This window comes from Calonectris borealis, chromosome 3 (assembly GCF_964195595.1).
Source record: "Calonectris borealis chromosome 3, bCalBor7.hap1.2, whole genome shotgun sequence".
NCBI lineage: Eukaryota > Metazoa > Chordata > Aves > Procellariiformes > Procellariidae > Calonectris > Calonectris borealis.
The window spans coordinates 79,504,137-79,523,814 of record NC_134314.1 but is presented as its reverse complement, the minus strand read 5'-3'; the positions used below and the strand labels follow the sequence as shown (position 1 = coordinate 79,523,814).

At 41.2% G+C, this 19,678-nt stretch overlaps 1 protein-coding gene across 1 annotated transcript in view; it reads left to right on the top strand.

Moving 5' to 3' along the window:
• RPS6KA2 (ribosomal protein S6 kinase A2) overlaps nucleotides 1-19,678 on the top strand; it is a 179,370-nt gene that overhangs the window by 101,230 nt on the left and 58,462 nt on the right. The window contains exons 5-8 of the mRNA XM_075146316.1: nucleotides 121-200; nucleotides 3,337-3,443; nucleotides 10,795-10,832; nucleotides 11,565-11,707. Coding sequence (XP_075002417.1) covers nucleotides 121-200; nucleotides 3,337-3,443; nucleotides 10,795-10,832; nucleotides 11,565-11,707 — 368 coding nt within the window. The remainder of the gene's footprint in view (nucleotides 1-120; nucleotides 201-3,336; nucleotides 3,444-10,794; nucleotides 10,833-11,564; nucleotides 11,708-19,678) is intronic.

Below are 19,678 nucleotides of genomic sequence, written 5' to 3'. Positions count from 1 at the left end.
AGTGCTGAAATGACAGGGAAGCTAATGGCATGAATGATACACTGCTAGTCAACAAGATTAATTTTTTGGAGACTTTATCTTGATTCAAACTTCCAACATCTCCATCCTTTTCTAATGCAGCATTTCAAACAGAGGGAAAGTTGTATCTAATACTAGATTTCCTGCGCGGAGGGGACCTTTTCACAAGACTCTCCAAAGAGGTAAGCTGATAGATTTTAACTTTAGAAATGAAAGACTGTCCTGATTTCCAGAAACCAGATGAAGTTGGTGGGAGTGAAAAATGGCGTTGGGAATAGTCCTGCTATATATATATATGTAATAGAGCTGTATCACCTTGCATCTTTAAGTGTGTTCTTAATAATCGTATTTGAATTATGCCATAGGTACTGCAGCAGATAGCATGTAAGCATCACTGTCAGAGAAAACTGCACCGCTACTAAGCCATTCCTATAGCAAAATAGCCCCAGACTCATTGCTCACAAAATATGTCTTGGATCTGATGAGAAACAGTCTGAGAAATCAATCCTCAATACATTTTGCCCAGGACATGGGCAGAGAACTGCTGGAAAATCACAACTGCTGCCAGCAGAAAGAAGAGATGGCCGTAGGTCAGGGGCCGACCCCTGCAGCAAGCGTGCAGACAGCGGGGCATCAGCCGGCGAGTGGGGAAAGAGCCGTCTCCTGCAGCAGCTGCTGGGAGCAGGTGGGAGGCTACGTGCTGCCCCAGGGCTTGGAGGTTGGCTGTCCCACCCCTCACCGGCTCTCCTCCTGCCTGCCTGGGGGCAGCTGCTGCTTCCATCACCTCCCCGGGCTCCCATCCCTTCCCTGTCCTCCGCAGCTCCTGCCCTGGGGAGATGCTGCTGCTGGAGAAAAAGGCAGCCAGGGAACGGTCCAAACTTGAGTCTTGCTAATGCCCGTAGAGAGCGGCAGGGCAGGTTTTCTAGGTTCCTTTAGCACTTGCCTGCATCTCCAAATGCCTCTTCAAGCCAGCTGTCTGCATTGATTGAAGCAGTGCATCCTCCTGCATTTAGCCTCGGAGGGTCCTGCAGGCAGTACGGGAGGCTCCGGCGAGGCAGCCCTGCCACCCCCGGGGGCTCGTCTGCGCCCCGGCGTGCTCTGTCACCAACGTGGTGTCTCCAGCCCTTGGTCTCTTTCCAGGCTGTGGGGACAGGAGTGCCAGCAGCCACCTAGCACACAATCTTTAAAGATAAAATAGGGACCTTTCAAATGCCATCTTGAGAGGAAGCTGTGATCACTCTTCTTGATTTGGGGAGTTACTGATGGACTAAAAAAGCTGTGAAAACAGTACTTTCATTCAAAAGTTCTCTAGCTTTTTTTCCCCCGTTTGATTCCTGGTTCAGTGACACGCTGCACACTGCTGTGTGCGCCACAGCTTGGCAGCCCAAGTATTTGCTTTCAAGGCTTGTTTGCTAATGCGAGAAGATATTAGCAACCGGTTAATTACACTGCCAAGTAACGATACTCGTGTAAGTACTTAGTACATGGCAGCAATTATTTTTAATATGAGGAAAAAGATTAAAGAAAATAAAAATATCCTTCTGCTGTTTGTTGTGAAATCAGGCTTTGGTTTCATGGGAGAAGAGAGAAAAAGTGATTCTTGCCCACAGAGGGCAGCTATATGTTCTGCACAGTTGGGGAACTCGAAAGTGAAAGAGAACAGCCCGGATTTTGTACTCCTTTAAAACTTCACAATTTCCCCAAAGCTTTTCCGATGCAATCTGCTGATTTTTCTGCTTTATACTATCAAGAATGAGTCCTCTTAACTTGACAGTCTTTTTATACATACTTATTTTTTCAGTGTTTGCAGCTCATCTTGTCTACTTGTACTTTGCGGCTGTAGTGGCAAGGTATCGCAAGGGAAGACCTTATGGGAAAACTTGTACTGCTTGCAATTTGTTAATTACGGACTTGGTCCAATCGTACTGATTTCAGTGCACTTCCAGTCAAATCCTTATTAGTATACAGTATATATTGCATGTGTGCATGCAAAGCTTGTCTCTCTCTTGCTCTCTCTTTCTGAGTCATCTGGCTTTAGCTGGGTGTATCTGTATAGATTAGATTTTCTCTGATTCTATTGATTTCATCTTTTGCCTACATTATTTATTTTAAACCTTATAAATAATTTAAATTTATTTGAATAATTAATGCAATTTTTATGTTCAGACCAATTAAATTTTTAGTCAGAGTTTTTGCTTGTGTATCCTTTTTCTTTCTAGCCTTTGCAGTGATATTCTTAATTAAATATGCGACATCTGTTCTCTGAATCCTCTCTTTTTGCTTTCAGCCTTCTCCAGCTTCTCAGAGCACTCAAGTATTGTGGCTGCCCCTTTCCAAGAGCAGAGACTTAATTTTAAAAATAAGCTCGGCAACTTCTACTGTAGATATTTACATTTACATATGACATGTAAATTTTTATTGAACTGACTCATTTCGCTTCTGTCATACATAGTATTCACAATTGTGTATGCAATATATCAGCCTCTCTTTCTGAATTATTATTGCTGTACATATTGAAATTTAATTAAAGAGAAGTTAGTATCATCTGGGATATAATGAAAGTTGAACCAAAGGGGTTTCTTGCCATCTTAGCTCAAATTTTCTGAGCTAAATGCTTTTTTGATTGCAGGAGTTTCTTCCCACCTGAAACAGAGCTTTCAGTGTGAGTCGTAGCCATATCAGCTATCGACAGGAAACAACTGCCCTCAGTTTAGACCTCATCAGGCCTGGATGTTAGACAGCACATCATTGCTTAGGGCATCTGCACTGAGATTCCTTGAACCCTCTATGTGTGGGGGTTTAAATCCATCTCTGAGTCTCTTCATGCTGTTTATTCTGCTCGTGTTTGGGAACTAAATGTGTTTTGGTTGCTAAAAACCTCACTTCCCCAAAGAGGTTACCCTATATTATTTTGTGGGAGTTTGGTAACCAAATGCCAAGATTTTAGCAAATTAAGAGATACGAAAGCAATAAGGGCTGCACTGAACGCATTGAATTTTGCCATTCATTTCCAAAGGCTAAGAAGTTAGAACCTTATTCATATTATTGCGACATGATGTCATCTAAACAGATCAAACAGACAAATGAGAGCAGCATGTTTTAAGGAACAGAAGTACTCGAGAGATTAAGTTTTGCTTTATGAGGAGAATCTGGTAAGAATCGTTAATGTGAGCTCAGACAAATTATGGAAAATTGAACCTGATATGATGGTCCTTCCAGCATTCCCGAGTTAGGCAATTCCTTCCCCACGTCTGTTTAATGCAAGCCAGCCCACCAGTGTCCAGTAAATAGACATGTTCTTCTCTTCCTTCTCTCTAGGTGATGTTTACAGAAGAGGATGTCAAGTTCTACTTAGCTGAGCTGGCCTTGGCGTTAGACCACCTCCATGGTCTTGGAATTATTTACAGGGATCTAAAACCAGAAAAGTAAGTTAATGAGAAAGAGCGAACTGAAACGTAAATATGTGAGCTTTTAGGTTGTTTCTGCTCCTTGTCATGCTAGCAAGTTAAAAGGTGCCAGAGGCTCTGCCTTCATTCTTGTATGCGAGACTCCATACATGAGACCCTCACCATCAGGAGTAGGGTCTTCCTATTTCATCATTTTAGCATGAGGCCAAATACTTCAACTCTGTTCCAGTACGATGTGGCCTCTGCGTGCCTGGCCTTCAGTTTAGTGAATGATCTTGGCGTGGGATTCAGATCTCTCTGCCTTTGGCTTCAGTAGCACTGTTCTCCATTTGCAGCGTTTAATCTGGCCTTCCCTGTGGTGTGGTGTAAACCACTCAAAGCAACTCCACTTCCAGCTCATGCGAAATATGTCGTGGCACTGTTCAGTTTTATTGTAGTCATTGTTTAAAGTAAATGAGCATGTCTGAAAACTAGTGTGCATATTAGCTCACAAGAAACATGATAATCAGGATTTTAAAAACACTTTTATTAATGATCCAAAATATTTTCCCAAGAATTGTTCCCGCTTATATTTGCAGCTATTTTCTATTCCTAATGTGGTGCTATGGAGGTTTTTCCTTTTTTTTTTTTTTTTTCTTTGCAGTACGTCAATAGACTAAATTACACCCTCAGTGCTATCACTGGGAGTGATGTAATATTGTTTTTATTCCGTGCCACATGCCTGGTGCTTTGCCTGTATCTTCTGTGCCGGCTCCAATCCAACAGGCTGCAACATTTCAAAGTTACCAGCCTTTTTAATATAATGGTCACCGTCATTTAAAAGAGATGACCACTGAGAGCAGTCTGTTTGGCTGTTGTTTACAGTCCCAAAGTATAAAAGCAGAGCAGCCTTTTCCTTCCGTGATGTGAAGTTCAAAAATATGCAGCTCTTTCTTTAGAATGGAGTGCTATTGCTTTCACACTCATGGACAAAATAAGAGACCAAGAGTAATGGAAGTAAATTTTGTAGGTGAGAAGTTGAAGGGGGGGGAGACTATTTATCTACAACACAGTACTATGTGATTTAAACTTTAAAACCAATTTTATGTTTTGGTTACAACAGTAATAGCAGTAGTACTATATGAATTCACACAGATGTACGTAACCAGAGCTCTCAGTCCTTTGGGCTAAAGACCCTTTCACAGGTGACCAAAATTTCCAGTCTTGCCCATTTATGCAACCAAAACTGAAAACCAGAGTCTTTGGCAAATACAAGAAGTCATCCTCCAAATTAAACCAGTGGAGGGATAAAGGTAGCAGTTTGTTACACGATGAAATGCAGGTAGGCAGCGGTCAGACCATAGCTGCCACTGCCACGTGCTGTTGCATCGTCTGCCAGCAGCTCTTCAACTTCGTTCTGAATTGCCGTTTTATTCATTCAGCATCAAAACGTGTACATAATAGAATAACTCCAATTACAGGTTTTCAGTTTTAAACTTCGTTTCTAGTGAGTGTTAGCATGAATCACACACTACTTTTCTTTCTGGTGTTAGATGAAGCTGTTTTTCAAACTAACACGTGATACGTGGAACTGCTATTAGAAGGTATCCAAATATGAGCCTGTGTATTCAAATATAAGTCATGGTGCTGTTACATTTATAGGCACATGCCATAATTTTTTGCTTTAGGAGAAGTTAGAAACCGAAAGAAAAATTAAGTGCATGTCAAAACTGTTCACTGTATTTGAGATACTGAGAGCCTGATTTTTCAGAGTTCTCAGCATTATGTGTCACTTTGCATTTCAAAGCACATCTCTCACTGACTGCAGTTGCAAGTGAGAGCACTTAAAATTTCTGCAGACCAAACTGCAGTGTCTCAAATCAGGGACCAGTGAATTGAGAAATCAGAGCTCACCTGAGAAAGGAAGGTGTCATTAATTTCCCATTGTCACATAGAAACATGTTGAAAAGGCAAAGATGGAACCCAGTTCTCTGTGCATTTTCGTCTGAGCTGAAACCAGCCAGCCATCCCCTTCACTCTACCACTCTGCTAAAATCCCTAAGTATATTATCTGTTCTGCCAACTGAGGCAAGAACTCTCTGGAAGAAAACAAAAAGTATCATCATGCAATTAAAGACCTTTATACAGTGAGATCACTGTGTAAAGTTAAGGTGGCAGCCCTCCTTCTGGTACTTCCTAACTTTTGAATGTATGGTTTATGGTCTTTGGTGTATAGATAAATAGATACCAGCGGTACAGTTGAATCTGGATACAACTGTCATAGTATAAAATTACTTTACATGAATATAACTATTGTTGTACAGGAAAGGGAATGACCCAGACTGGTATAACTGAAATTCATACCCGGGGATAAATCAAGGCTTCTGTTTGATTGAAAACCATATCCTTTAAAAATAACTTTGTAAGTGCAAAGCCTATGTGTAGCCATGCCTAGGACAGCAGATCATGACAACCTATGATTTCACTGGAACTTTAGGTTCAGAGTTAAAAAAACAGGTACAGCAGAAAAAAATATTCATTCTGAAGGGAAAAAAGTGCTGTATTTTTAATTTACATCTGGGAAAGGATAGCTCTCTAAATAAGACGATAAAAGAAATTTAGGACCATCGTCTTCCCCTTGCCTCTGAGAAGGGTCAAATATATCAAGGTCATTACAGATGTGTTGCTAACCTATTCTTAAAATAGTTGGTGGAGACTCTGTGGTCTCCATAGGAGGCCTCTTGGCAGTGCTCCACCAGTTGTACATCTAGAAAGTTGCTCCTAACAGCTAATTTGAAATGTCTTTGCTGCAGTTGCAGGCCACTGCTCCTTGGCCTGTCCTCCTAGACTCCCCAGCCAGCTGCTTCTTCTTTCAGCATCAGTCTCAGGGGATTGCAAGCATGTCCATGTCCTCGGACCTCTCTTTTGTACCCTAAACAGTCCAGCTAACAAACTCTTCTTCACCAGTATTTCTGGGTGTTCAGCCATTCTTTCCCCCCCTTCGGTTTCTCTTGATCCGTATCTCCTTTGAAATGCAATGTGCAGAATTACACCCATGTCTTCAGGAGAAGCATTACCAGTCTGATTAGAGCACAAGGTTTACTCTATCAGATTTGCAGAACTGGAGATAAATTAATTAGTTTGTAATTTCCCAATTTTCTCTCTCTCCCCCTTTGTTAAAAGATAGGCACTGCATTTTCATAGATAGGCACCTTCTTTCATTGTTCAGTGCTTTCGCTGTCCTCCAGAAGCTCCCAAAAATAACTGCTAATAGATTTGAGATTGCTTCAGTCTGGTCTGTAAGTATCCTAAAAGGAAGTTCGTCGGAATTGTTTATGTCAAAGAAGACTAGACTAGACTAGAAGACTGTTAGAAAATAGCACTGTTCAGACCACACCCTCAGTACGTTAAAATTTAAGGTTCAGCATTTTTTTTTATTCCCTGAGCAAAGATCCATATTAACAATTCAAAGCTATGAATTAATTTTAAGTGCAAGCAGAATATATACCCTGGGAGTTGTTACAAAGTTAGCTGTACTTACTTCAAAAAGGCAAGCAATTGAGTTTTCTGGTTAGAGTCTTGTTCAGGACAAGCAGATGCTTCTTCCCTTAAATCATTGCAGCCAAACTCTTCTCCTTGAGTTTGTCTTGGTGGTTTCAGTGGCATCCCTTGTGGAACAAGATACTGCTCAGTCACACTGAAACCGGTGGAGTTACTTACATGGTGAGGCATGTTTCTGCTTAAGAACTGCAGGATCAAGCTATTAAATACTGAACTAGAAAAACGGGAACTTACTATAAAGTAGTATATGATGCATTTGTTATTTTTTATGCTGTGGTTTAAGGGTATGTTAAGGGTTTAGAAGTAACTCTACCTTCTGAGAACACACAGATTTTTACATTTCTTTTTGCCTTTTCTATCTCCAGGTACCAAGATACACCTTGATACGATTCTGTCACAGGGGCTTTGATTAACAAGGAGTGGTTTACGTTGTAATGCCCTCAGCTGTCTGTACAAGGAACAGCTCATGTAATTGCTCATATAACAACTCCTGAATTGTTAAACTATATTAAAAAATCCAAACCACCGCTGCTGAATGCAGCATGTTGTAAACCGTGGCAATTAATTCACGAACGTAGCTGCCCTGTGTAGAAAGGGGAGGTCTGAGAATCAGTAAAGGACAAAGACTTTTGGTGGAAAATCACCACCATCTTCTGTGGATGTAAGCAGTCAATGAAGCTAGAGCAGACATGAGTTTGGCGTAAGACTGTTCAGCATGGTGAGGTAGTATGGGGTCATGCAAACACTGAAATGGCACAAACGGTGGACAGTTTGTGAGAATCTTCATCTTTTTGGGAGATATTTGAATACTTCACTCTATCTGGTACTTTCATGACAAAGCCTGCAATCAAATTAAACACTCTTTATGAAGTTTCAGGTTTTCTTTCCAACTTGAAATTTTGGCTACAACTTCTGAAAAACATAAAGTGTGAGTTGAATTTTCTGCAAAACGGAGCTGACTTGGAAAGAAACTTAAATCATCAAAAAAAAACCCCAGAGTTCCAGCTTTAATAGATTTGGCAGAATTTCACGATGATTTGGGTATATTGGAGTTCAAAGTGAAGCCTAAAAGACATGACTCAAAACGAAAAATAAAGAGAGAGGGAGAAATGGGAGAGAATTGCTATGGCCTTGATTTAAGAGTCACTATAAAATAATGTCAACAACTAATTACAAAGGCTTTTTATCCCTGTGCTAAAGTTGCAGCAAAAAAAACTGCTAAGGAGTTTGCAGTCCTAGCTCTACTATGAACTTCTCCTGTAACTTGGGGTATGTCATTCCCTTGCTACTGGCTTTTTTCCCCAGACTCTAACGTGGAGATTTTCAGCCTTTATTTTCTCAAGGCATACTTTAAACTGAAGTCAATGAAAGCAGTTTGAATGTTTGTGGGATGATCCTGAGGCTAAAATGTTGTTATTGTTTTGAAATAAAGAACAGGTTGACAATGATAGTGAGTATAAACACACTCAAACCTTAAACTGAACAAATAAAATGGAAAAATCTCATAGTGAAAGGGATTATAGCCTAGTTTAACATTTAAAAGTAGTCTACTACTTATGTTCTTTATAAATTCAAAACACTGATTTAGAGGAAAGATTTTTCTCAACCCTGAATCACATGAACAACTTCTGGTTCTTTTTTTCCCTTCCACAAAATAATACTAGCTTATTTCAGATTAGCTGATCCTGCAAACCATAGCTAAAGTAATTGTGATTGTCACAATAGAATTTCTACTATGGACAGTGTGAGATAAAAAGGAACTCTAAAGCGATAAAGATAAAAAGAGAAGACAGAAAGTATGATCAGATAGTAAATTTGCTTCTACAGTCAAAGGACAACTATTTGTCTGTTGTTGTAATTCGGATGTTTAGAAGCAGGTACATTGTTCTTTGCTTCTTAATGTCACTCTAAGCTAATTCAGTGCTAATTCAGTTATCTCTTTTCTCACTGCTAGCATATTATTTTGTTTTTACATCAAAGGTAATTTTCAGTTCACAACCGTAGCGTTATATGTGTTGGCAGATGGGAAATGTGGAAACACCCAGCTGTCCAAAGGGTGCTGCCAGGGGCCACAGGGGAAGCTGCAAGCAGCTGCGGGCACCGTGTAAGGGTGGTTAGGGAACACGAGACAGAGGAGGGAACTGTAGATCAAGTTTTAGGGGATATAGGATACACATCCAGAGGAAACCAGGATCCGTTCATTTTGCTGCTCATGCAAACATTCAGTGTGACAAAGTCCGTTGTATGCTTCTGGCTCACTTAACCTAAGACAGTATTATCAGTCTGATAGCTGCATTGGTATTGCCTCCATCCCTTTAACGAGGGTAAGGTATGAACCCTCTAATGAGGGCAAAGGTATGAAAAACATGTATTCTATACATAGAAAAGCAGCATGGATTTTCAATAGGAAATCTGTGAAATATATAATCGATGTTTCTGGGGACAGTCCCACAACCTTTGAATTGCATTGTTATTCACAGGCGCTTCCTGGATGTGGGGCAAAATTGTGGGTGATTTCTGTGAGCTGTACTCCCCCCTGCCGTTTTTCCAGAGCCAGGTCTGTGGACTTTGTACGTTCACGCTCACTTCCACACTGGCAGGTGTTTTATTCTGTTCCCTTCTGAAGCACAAGCCTCTCGTTTAGGGACTGCAGTCACAAAAATACATTTAAACATGCCTGTTATAGGCTAGTACTTAAAAATTATGCCTCTTCAAGAAATCTAGGGAGAAAGAATAGAGGTAAAGATGCTTTTATCGAGAAGAAAAGGCTTTAATTATTGAACACATAGTAGTGACTCAGCTGCTGGCCTTTGTTTGATGAATTACACAGTATCAGTCTGTTCTAAACACACGAATGACAGATCATCTCTTTTCAATTATGTTTCAGTACAGAGATAACCTTTCACAAAAGTATAGCCCAATGTGTTTGTTTCATTTCTGTCTTATTTTCTTCCTGAATAATTGGATTAAAGTGACTCTGTAAGAGAAAGGAAATGTAAAAATAGCTGACACCTCGCTAGACCATTTTGAAATGAGAAATATACTACATCTAAATAGAACTGAAGAAACACTACCATTACTAAGTCGGTAATTATAGGCAGAAAAGTTACCAGAAATCATTATTTTTCAGTTTCAGTGTTCCTTCTTGTTTCCATAAAAATTAGCAATGCTTTTTGTGAGCTACAGTCATTTTTCTCACAGAAATGTTGGAGTGCCTTTGTGAGAATAAAATATGTTGGCAGGTGGCAAACGTGAGAACACTTGAACTTGGCTTCCAGGCTGAATTTTCATTTATGCTTCTGGACAGAATAAATCAGCAGGGGCTGAGATCCATGCAGTTAGGCTGTGACTAGTCATTATGCTCTACGATCACTTTTATTACTTCAGCATGAATGTATCTACCGTTGGAGTTAATTTTAGGTCCAGTGAGTCCAAGCCCTGATTATTTGTGTGCTTGCCTTTATTATTATGAGAAAAGCAGAAAACCTGTAGCTCCTTCTCCTGCTGGAAGCAGATACTCTGCAGTTGTTGGTTTTGAACACCCTATTCTTTCTGAGCTCAGTTTGCATGCCCACCTTGAGCATCCTATGGAGTAAGGAGAAGGTTCCCCGTGCAACTGCCTCAGGCCGTGTGTGCTTCAGACGTGAGATTAGACAGACCTTTGAGGATCATTTTTCTTTCTGGAGGCATATAATCCACTGGGGGTTTGTTTACACGTGTATTTGAGTCTTGCATATCTCCTTACCTGTCTTAAACATGTTTTATTCATGTTTGTTAACTGCACTCTGTGCCTGCCTAATGAATGAATGTTTGCTTTTTCTCTTTACAGCATTCTTCTTGATGAAGAGGGCCACATTAAGATAACAGGTATGTGAGGAATGGAAAACTTAATGTCTACAAGCTGGTGTTTTTTTCTGCAGTATGTTCCATGCATCTTGATCTTTGCGTGGAAAGAGTTTGCTTACAAAAACTCAGAAGCCAGAAGAGTTTGAGTGTTGGGGTTCTCTTCTCCGGCAATTCGTCAAGCACCCGTGCTGCACAGCAGATGGAGAACATAGCGTTTTCTTGGTGAAATTGTACTCCTGACTGATGTGAAGCGTACAGGCCTGGCTGCCTACCACCATGGATGGAAGGGTGCTTCCAGTATGACTACTTACTCCAGATTAAATTCTCTGAACTATCACTGTGCAGAGGACATCTGGAAAGACATCCCTTTGCCACCCTGGAGGTGCTGCTTGGCCATCCTTTTCATTGTCCATTTGGGATTATTATTCCTAATGCTTTGGTTATCTGAGCAAGAATCCTTACCAGCATTGTCTTCACGAAACCTGAACTATGTCTATTTAAACTCTCTCTTCTGCTTTGGGCCAGAACCTCATTCTGAACAGAGGAAATGATACACCTACTTTCAGGACGTATTAACAAATGCCAACCAGGCACTTCACTTAGACAGGGCTTCAGCTCACACGTGCCTGTGGCCTTTCTGCACAAAGATAGAAGGGTTCTTCTTCAGCTGGTGGATGTGTTTTGTTTGAACTGTTTAAGTGACCAAAAATATAAATAAGATCTGACAAGTCTTTTTTGTTTCAATTTATTTAGATTTTGGTCTGAGTAAAGAAGCCATCGACCATGACAAGAGAGCGTATTCGTTCTGTGGGACAATAGAGTATATGGCCCCAGAGGTGGTCAACCGCCGGGGACACACGCAGAGTGCCGACTGGTGGTCTTTCGGCGTACTCATGGTAATGAAAAAGTTGTGTGTGTTTGTTGGAGGTGCGGCTGTAGGAGTGATCAGGCCCCTCAGATAAAAAGTATCGCTTTCAGCAATTAAGAGTTGATAGGAAAGTAGATATGTAATGATTGCGTGGTCATTTTCATTGCATCAGTGATAGGTTCCAGCTGCTCCTGACAGTATATGAGGTAGCATTTGGCCCCAGATTCTCTCTCTTCCTTCTCAAAGTCCTTTACTGTCTTGGTTGGTTACCATGAGCCATGAATATTTCCATTTCACAGAAACAGGGCAGGGCAAGCCCAGAAGAGCTCAAGCATTTCAGAAGAAACCTCTGCCTAGCTACTAATGTGGTTCCGGTTAAAAAACAATTCCCCAGGCAGGAATTTTTAAAGATTAGGGATATCCTCTTAGAGGAACTCAGAAGTTTACTCTTTCTTTCTGCAAAATATAGATTTAAAAGGACATTTTTTAGAGGGCAGTCTGAAAGTTTCACAGGACCTCAGTGGTTCTTTTACCATTCATCTCTCTTCTTCACATCAACATTGTTGGCTCTTGTTCCGCTAATGAGAATCAGGTAGTTTTTGGACTATCTGGCAGTGGATTTCTAGTCAGTCTTATTAGTTGATGGGAGACTGTCACTCAAGAACCTCTCTTTTCTCCTGGTGGGAAAAGAAAACAAATACATATGGGCACCATGTCATCCTCCTTTCTTCTTCTGTACCATTTTGCTGTGTCTTGATTATGACTAGTTTGGGATGTTTGCTTTGTCCTGAGTGCATGCTGAAGCTGGTTTTAAACTGACGTATGTGAAACAGTTTTAAAATTACTTCTCTTCACAGGGAGGAAATCACTAGAAACAGACACAAATCTGTTGGCACAGAGGAATAGAATCATAGAATCATAGAATCATAGAATCATACAGGTTGGAAAAGACCTCTAAGATCATCGTGTCCAACCGTCAACCCAACACCACCATGCCCACTAAACCATGTCCCTAAGGGCCTCATCTACACGTCTTTTAAATACCTCCAGGGATGGTGACTCCACCACTTCCCTGGCAGCCTGTTCCAAGGCCTGACCACTCTTTCAGTAAAGAAATTTCTCCTAATGTTCAATCTAAACCTCCCTTGGCGCAACTTGAGGCCATTTCCTCTTGTCCTATCACTAGTTACTTGGCAGAAGAGACCAACACCCACCTCGCTACAACCTCCTTTCAGGTAGTTGTAGAGCGCGATGAGGTCTCCCCTCAGCCTCCTCTTCTCCAGGCTAAACAACCCCAGTTCCCTCAGCCGCTCCTCATAAGACTTGTGCTCCAGGCCCTTCACCAGCTTCGTTGCCCTCCTCTGGACACGCTCCAGCACCTCAATGTCCTTCTTGTAGTGAGGGGCCCAAAACTGAACACAGGATTCGAGGTGCGGCCTCACCAGTGCCGAGTACAGGGGCACGATCACCTCCCTGCTCCTGCTGGCCACACTATTTCTGATACAGGCCAGGATGCCATTGGCCTTCTTGGCCACCTGGGCACACTGCCGGCTCATGTTCAGCCAGCTGTCAATCAGCACCCCCAGGTCCTTTTCCTCTGGGCAGCTTTCCAGCCACTCTTCCCCAAGCCTGTAGCGTTGCCTGGGGTTGTTGTGGCCGAAGTGCAGGACCCGGCACTTGGCCTTGTTGAACCTCATACAGTTGGCCTCAGCCCATGGATCCAGCCTGTCCAGGTCCCTCTGCAGAGCCTTCCTACCCTCGAGCAGATCAACACTCCCGCCCAACTTGGTGTCGTCTGCAAACTTACTGAGGGAGCACTCGATCCCCTCGTCCAGATCATAGTTAGGAATTAATCTTTTTCTCACGTCTTTGCACTGGATTAACTACTGAAGGGGAAATTCTAACTGTAATTGCTCAGCAGTGGTAATTTGTGACCGAGGAATATCTGGCATGGAGGGCAAGAAGGCCCATTCCCCAACACTATACAAAAGTAGCAATTTTTCCTCACTGTTGCTTGACTTTTAAGAGTCTTGCAAGCTATTCTGGAGGTAGTTTAAATGAAATCGATCTTTGAAACTGTGCTAATTCATTTTTTATGCATGGAAATCAATGGAAAGTTAGTTAAAACACAACATGAGTTTACCAAAAATCAGTCGTCCTAGATTAATCTGATATTGTACTTGATAAGATAGCCATCTTTTTCTAAACAAAGTAAATGAAGTGGATCTCACGTGCCTGCATTATAATAAAGTATTTGATACGATGTTGCAGGGGAAATTCATTAATTGAAGAACCCTATTAGTCCAATAATGGTCCAAAGATGGTATAGTACCTATACCATCTATGGATACATCACAGGGGAAAACACCACAGAGAGAAAGGAGCTATTTAAGCTAAGGAGTAACGTTTCCCTAAGAGCAGACAGGAATAAACTCATTATGAAACACAGTTAGCCTGGAAAGTAGAAGAAAGCTCCCCACTGCTTAAGAAGTGAGGCCCTGGAAAACACTTTCCGGTAGAAGAGCTCTGCGAGAGATACCTAATAACTACAGTGGAGCTGCTTGGCTTATGAGAAGGACCCAGTGACATCCTTCTGAGTGCTGCAGTATTCGACACTGGGATGCAGTGTCAGGGAAGTTTTTCAGAGAGGTATTGAACCTTCCACAGACCAGCCATCTAAAATTAGGTCTTCGGGCGCTAACCTGCTCCCTCCTGCACCCGTCCAGCCTCTTCACTCTGTGGTGCCATTGCTGCTGAGGAGGATGATGGGAAAATCAAAGAGAAGTTGTTTTGTGACACTGTGATTTTTTAAAAGCTGTACGAACGCTGTAGGTTTTTTGAAGCAGTTATTCCTAGCGTCATTTTGTCAAGCACAGTGCTGTCCCTTGAGCATTTATTACTCTCACAGGGTATGTTCTGTTAACGAAGGTGATGCTGCTCTCTCCTGAAGTGTGCAGGCTGCAGGTCTACCCAAGTGCTCAGCGCATGGCCACTGACAGGCAGCGCAGCGCAGCACTGCAGCTGTGGCTCACATTGCACCTCCCCATGGTTATCACGGCTCCCCTGCAGAACCAGGGCAGAAGCATAAATTAACGTAGCAACCTGCTCTTCTAATACAGCTCCATTTCCTGTGGTAGGGAAGCTATATATTTTAGGTAGCTATACTACAGCCCACAATCCATAGAGTGTTTAAATGTTGTTTACCCTAAGTAGACAACTGGTGTCACCAAAGGAAGTAAGGATAGGAAGCAATGTGAAAACTAGTGAAAATTTGGTGTGGGGAGGGCCTACATTACTGATCTAGCTGGTTGACAGCAGTTAATCTAAGTAAATAATGTAATTTATGACCTCAATTTAAAAGGAGTGGAACATCCTTATCTTCTATGGCCACAAATCCATTTGTGGATGCTCAGCACTTCTGAACCACATATGTTTATACAGGAAAATCAATAGGTTATGTCTCATATAATAAATATATCCCAACCCTTTAAATTTTTTTATTATGTTTGGTTTTGGAGGATAGCTGTGCCTCCTCACTGTCTGTCTCCAGTTAAAAAGAGTTGATGGTGTATTTGGTGCATAGATTGTTTTTCTTTCACCTGCTGATGAACTTGGCTCCCTCCTGCCTGTTTTTTGCTAGGCTTTTCCCCGCCCTCTCCCCTTCTTTCTTTTCTTCCCCTCCCCCAGGGATTCAATGTATTAGAATTAGAAAAGATAAGAATCCGTATAAAAGGAGATGAGTTAAAGAGAGTAAAATCATTTTAACTGTAAGCTAATGCTTCAAGCCTTTGAGTGCTACCAGACATCTTAGAGAAAAAGAGCTTTAATCGGTTCAATCTTTTTTCCTTTTTAACGATAAACTGGTTGAGGCAGAAAAAGGGTATTTCCATACACTAAAAGTGCAGGAGGATTTTCTGGTGCTGTCTTTCGCTCTACTTATCTCTCCTTGTTTTCCTTGGTCTGTTACTTGTATGTTCTGTTAGGGAAGCTGTTTTTCTGCCAGTTTGAAAAACTGAAGAGAAAGAAATAGTATCCAAATGATTTATTAGCATTTCTCTCTAAGTAATTTGCAGTATGATGCAAAATATACGAAGAAAATATACCAGTTGGTGGCATATCCACAGACTGAAAGGAAGTGAATGTAATAGTGTAATTTTCATACCTAAAATTTTGATCAATAGAGGGAATGTATGAGGCAGAGAGTGATACAATGGCCTGTAACCTAGCCAGAAGAGCAACCAAACACTCTCTTGTCTGTTTTATTCTGTGAAGAGGGATTAATGCTACAGTATGAAGAGTCAGGTTGTGCTAGCAGCTCCTTGCCGACCTGCAATGACCAGGGCACGGACTAGAATCAAACTAAATGATCCTCGAAGGAACATTAAATGTGGCATGTTGTGATTATTAATATCAAAACAAACTTATCTGAAAAAAGCAAAATTCTGGTCTTGTCTTACTAATTAATTATTAATTATGTTATTAATTATGTTATTAATGATTACTCAGTGGTAGTTTTACTATCAACAACAGTAGAACTTCATTTACAGCCAGCTAAGTCTTTGACACAGGCCACAAAACCAAAACTGTTATCTGCTCTGTTCGTTTATGCTCAGTTTGTTGGAATTGTTTTATGGTAGCTTAGTATGTGTCAAAGGGTATAGTTATGCAAATCTTGAAATTCACCCTTTCCAAGCATTCCAGATGACAGTACCTGCCTCTCATTTAGTATGTGATGACGGCTGCTGGGACCCAGTTAAAAGTTTGTGCTGGTGAATTTATGTGGTTTATCATGACCAGACGGATTTCATTTTCTGCCTTCCTGCATCTTACTCATTGCATCGGAGATTTTGGATGAGACATATTCTACAAAAGATGTGCATCAAGAGATCTGCATTAACAAGAAATTGACTTACATTGTTAAAAAGTAGTGTATATGACTAACACATTTTCAGCTGTGCTGCAAGAGCCTTGATGCCCACACTGCCGTCTCTGAAGCCCAGATAAACTGATCTGCACGATATAAGATGCACAAGTCTCTTGGAAGGCCTCTCAGAGCAGTGGTTTTGTAGTTCTTCGTACCAGCTGATTTACAAGGCCACAGACCTCATGGAAGTTGTATCTGTTTCAATTCAGGAAAAAACCACTGTACACCTTTGAGAGTCATGTGAGCAGAGAGGGGAATATAATTAGAGAAAGCAGGCGTGTGATGACTCTGTAGGCAGTCCCAAATAAAAAGAAATGTGTTTATATTTGTCAGCAATGTAGTGAATGTGTAAATAGTGAAGTCTTCACAGGAAAATAAAATATCTTTTTGGTATCCAGACAAGGTAGTCAGCTCTGTAGTAATTTTGTACTAGTGGCATTGGAAAAATCAATACAAGACATCAAAGCAATACGATCTTCTTTTACAAAATCCCATCAAAACACTTGTTTTATTCCCAGAGCAAGGGATAGTCTTCATGAACAGTATTTTGACTGTTTATGCTAGCTGCTATGTGAAGGTATTCAAACCCTTTGCAAACACTAACTCATCATGCTTCATACCTGGCTAATGATTAAAAATACTTAATGTATTTTACAAATGGTAAAACTGAGTGGCTGACCTGCTCCAGTTACCTGGCAAATGACTGGGAGTGTTGAGAGGGGAACCCGGCTGTCCTGACAAGAGTGTCTCTCTCTGCTCTCCCAAACTGAGTGGTATCAAGTTTCTTTGTAACCCTGAATTTTATCCTAGGCTCACAATACTTCAGCAGCCTTGGGCTGAAGTAATTGGCACAATCTGCTCTCCTTCCATCTGCTAGGAAGATTCATCTGGCAATTACCCCAGGCTGTGGATTTTTTCTTATTCATTATTTTCCTCAATGACCTACCAGGGTTGTTTCTTGAATCCATTCCCTCAGGAAATGTGTCCCTCTTTCCTAAGGTTTTCCCACATGTGTACTTTCTGGAGTCTCCAGTGCTGGTGTTTTGCCTACTGAAATTGGGGATTGCCCTGAAAACTAGAGAAAAGAAGCACTGCAGAGTACGTCAAGACCTACGCAGGAGCTGGATTAGGCGACTCCAGAGGCCCCTTCCCACCGAGCTTTAATTCTGTGGTTCTCTTAATAGGCAGCTGAACTGGAACAGGGAATATTTGCCTTTCTTGCTGAATATTGGTACAGAAAGGAAGTCAAGGTTGGAGGGAGGCAAAGCCTTCTGAAGTATTGGCTAACAGAAGGTGGCCCTCCAGAATACCCAAGAAGCAAATCACTGGGAGGCAAGGAGCGAACAGGTGATTTATACAGATGGGGAAGTGCAGAGAGTGAAAACTAAGTCTCCTAGGAAAACTATAGGGTCTGCTTTAATAGCCAAAAATACTACAGAGTTTCGTCACACTTAGGCTCAGCTCCTTCTCAACCTGCTGTGACCCATACAGCTCTGTATTTATGTGGAAGGATGTTAGCAGCAAATGCTCACTTCTGTTTGCATGTTTAGGTTTAGCAAGATCCTTGATTTTTTGAAAAAATAAGCTGGAAAATAGGTTGTTGTGTGGTAAAGCGGTAGCTTTCACTGGTGAGATGAACTATTTCTTTTTTTTTTTTCAGTCATATTTCATTTTTAATCTTCAACAGATGTAATCAGGACTGCGATTGAGAAACCGGTGCTTTCTTCCAGCAGCTGCTCAGTCGAGTTCATTGAAGTAAAAAGCTCTGGTACATTTAACAAATTGTAGCTGCCTTTCACTTTAAATATTGATGTTAAGTGCATTTCTTCTGAATCTGAATTAATCTCAACATTAGACCTGCATAATTGGAGACATGTGGTAACAAAGTGCTAGCCATTAGCGCAGCGCAGTAAATATTCCCTGCAGCCTCCAGGACAGTCATTTCCCCTGCTGCCTCCTGCAACTTAAATTTCTTTTTTCCTTCCTTCCTCCCCTCTTGGACACTGCACTGAATTTCTTGACTTCAAGTTTCTTGGCCCCTTGCACCCACGGTGCATTTGCAGATCTTTCTGTGATAGCATGGTGGGTAGGAGCTACAGTTGTCTTCTTCCCATGTAGTCACTGACCAAGCAGTTGCTTATATCTGTATCATCTGCATCAGCAGTGTCAAGCCCATTTCTGCCAAAATAAATGAGCTGTAGCAGTCATTGTTAGTGCTGATAAATTGGATTTATTATAACAACAAAGTAACATGAGCAAGTGTAAGTGAACATTAGGTACTTACCCTGAACATAAACTCTTTAGAAATCGTGAGGAGGGTTTGGTACAGTATGTGCCACTTCTGCTGCTGCCCTGGGAAGCAGTGTCCTCTGCCCTTCATCCCCAGTATATCTGAACACTTTTACCAGGACTAAGGCTCTAATAGGTCAGAATTACTTTGAAAATGGTGTCTGAGCTCCAGTGTCATTTAGGCAGTTTTAAAAATTCTCCCTCATCATGTTTCTCTTTACAAGACAAGCTGCTTTCCTCCAGCTCTACCAGGCAGCTCTTCTCTTGACTCTCCTAGACCAAGCAGGAGTTAACACATTTGTGTTTTCCAAATCTTGTTTATATTTGTCAGCCATATACACTTTTAAAAAGTGTTTTTTCCTTGTTTCTGCTATGTTTTTTATTGCATTGAGGTAATCTGTTACTAATGCAGATTAATCCTTCAATTAATTATAGTCAATTAGCTATCTGGCTTCTAAACCTCTCCTCTGCCCTCCTCCGAAAACTAGCATTACAGTTTTTTTATTCTTTCTTTCACTTTTCTTATGGTATGGCTATATTTAGTCTGGGAAAACGAAAGACTCAGGCTGTGGGGCAGTCTGACACAGGTTTTGGTAATGAAAGGATCCTTTTTTGCACAAATGTTCTTCCTAAGAGCAGTGAAGCTACTTGTGTGATAAGGTATAAAAACTACATAAGGGTTGCAGAGTCTGTCCTGCCTTAACAGGTATTTAATTATAGCAATGAATATTAATTAGTAGGTACTTATTATAGTAGAAGAGATCCAAAGCCTGAGTCGCAGACGTA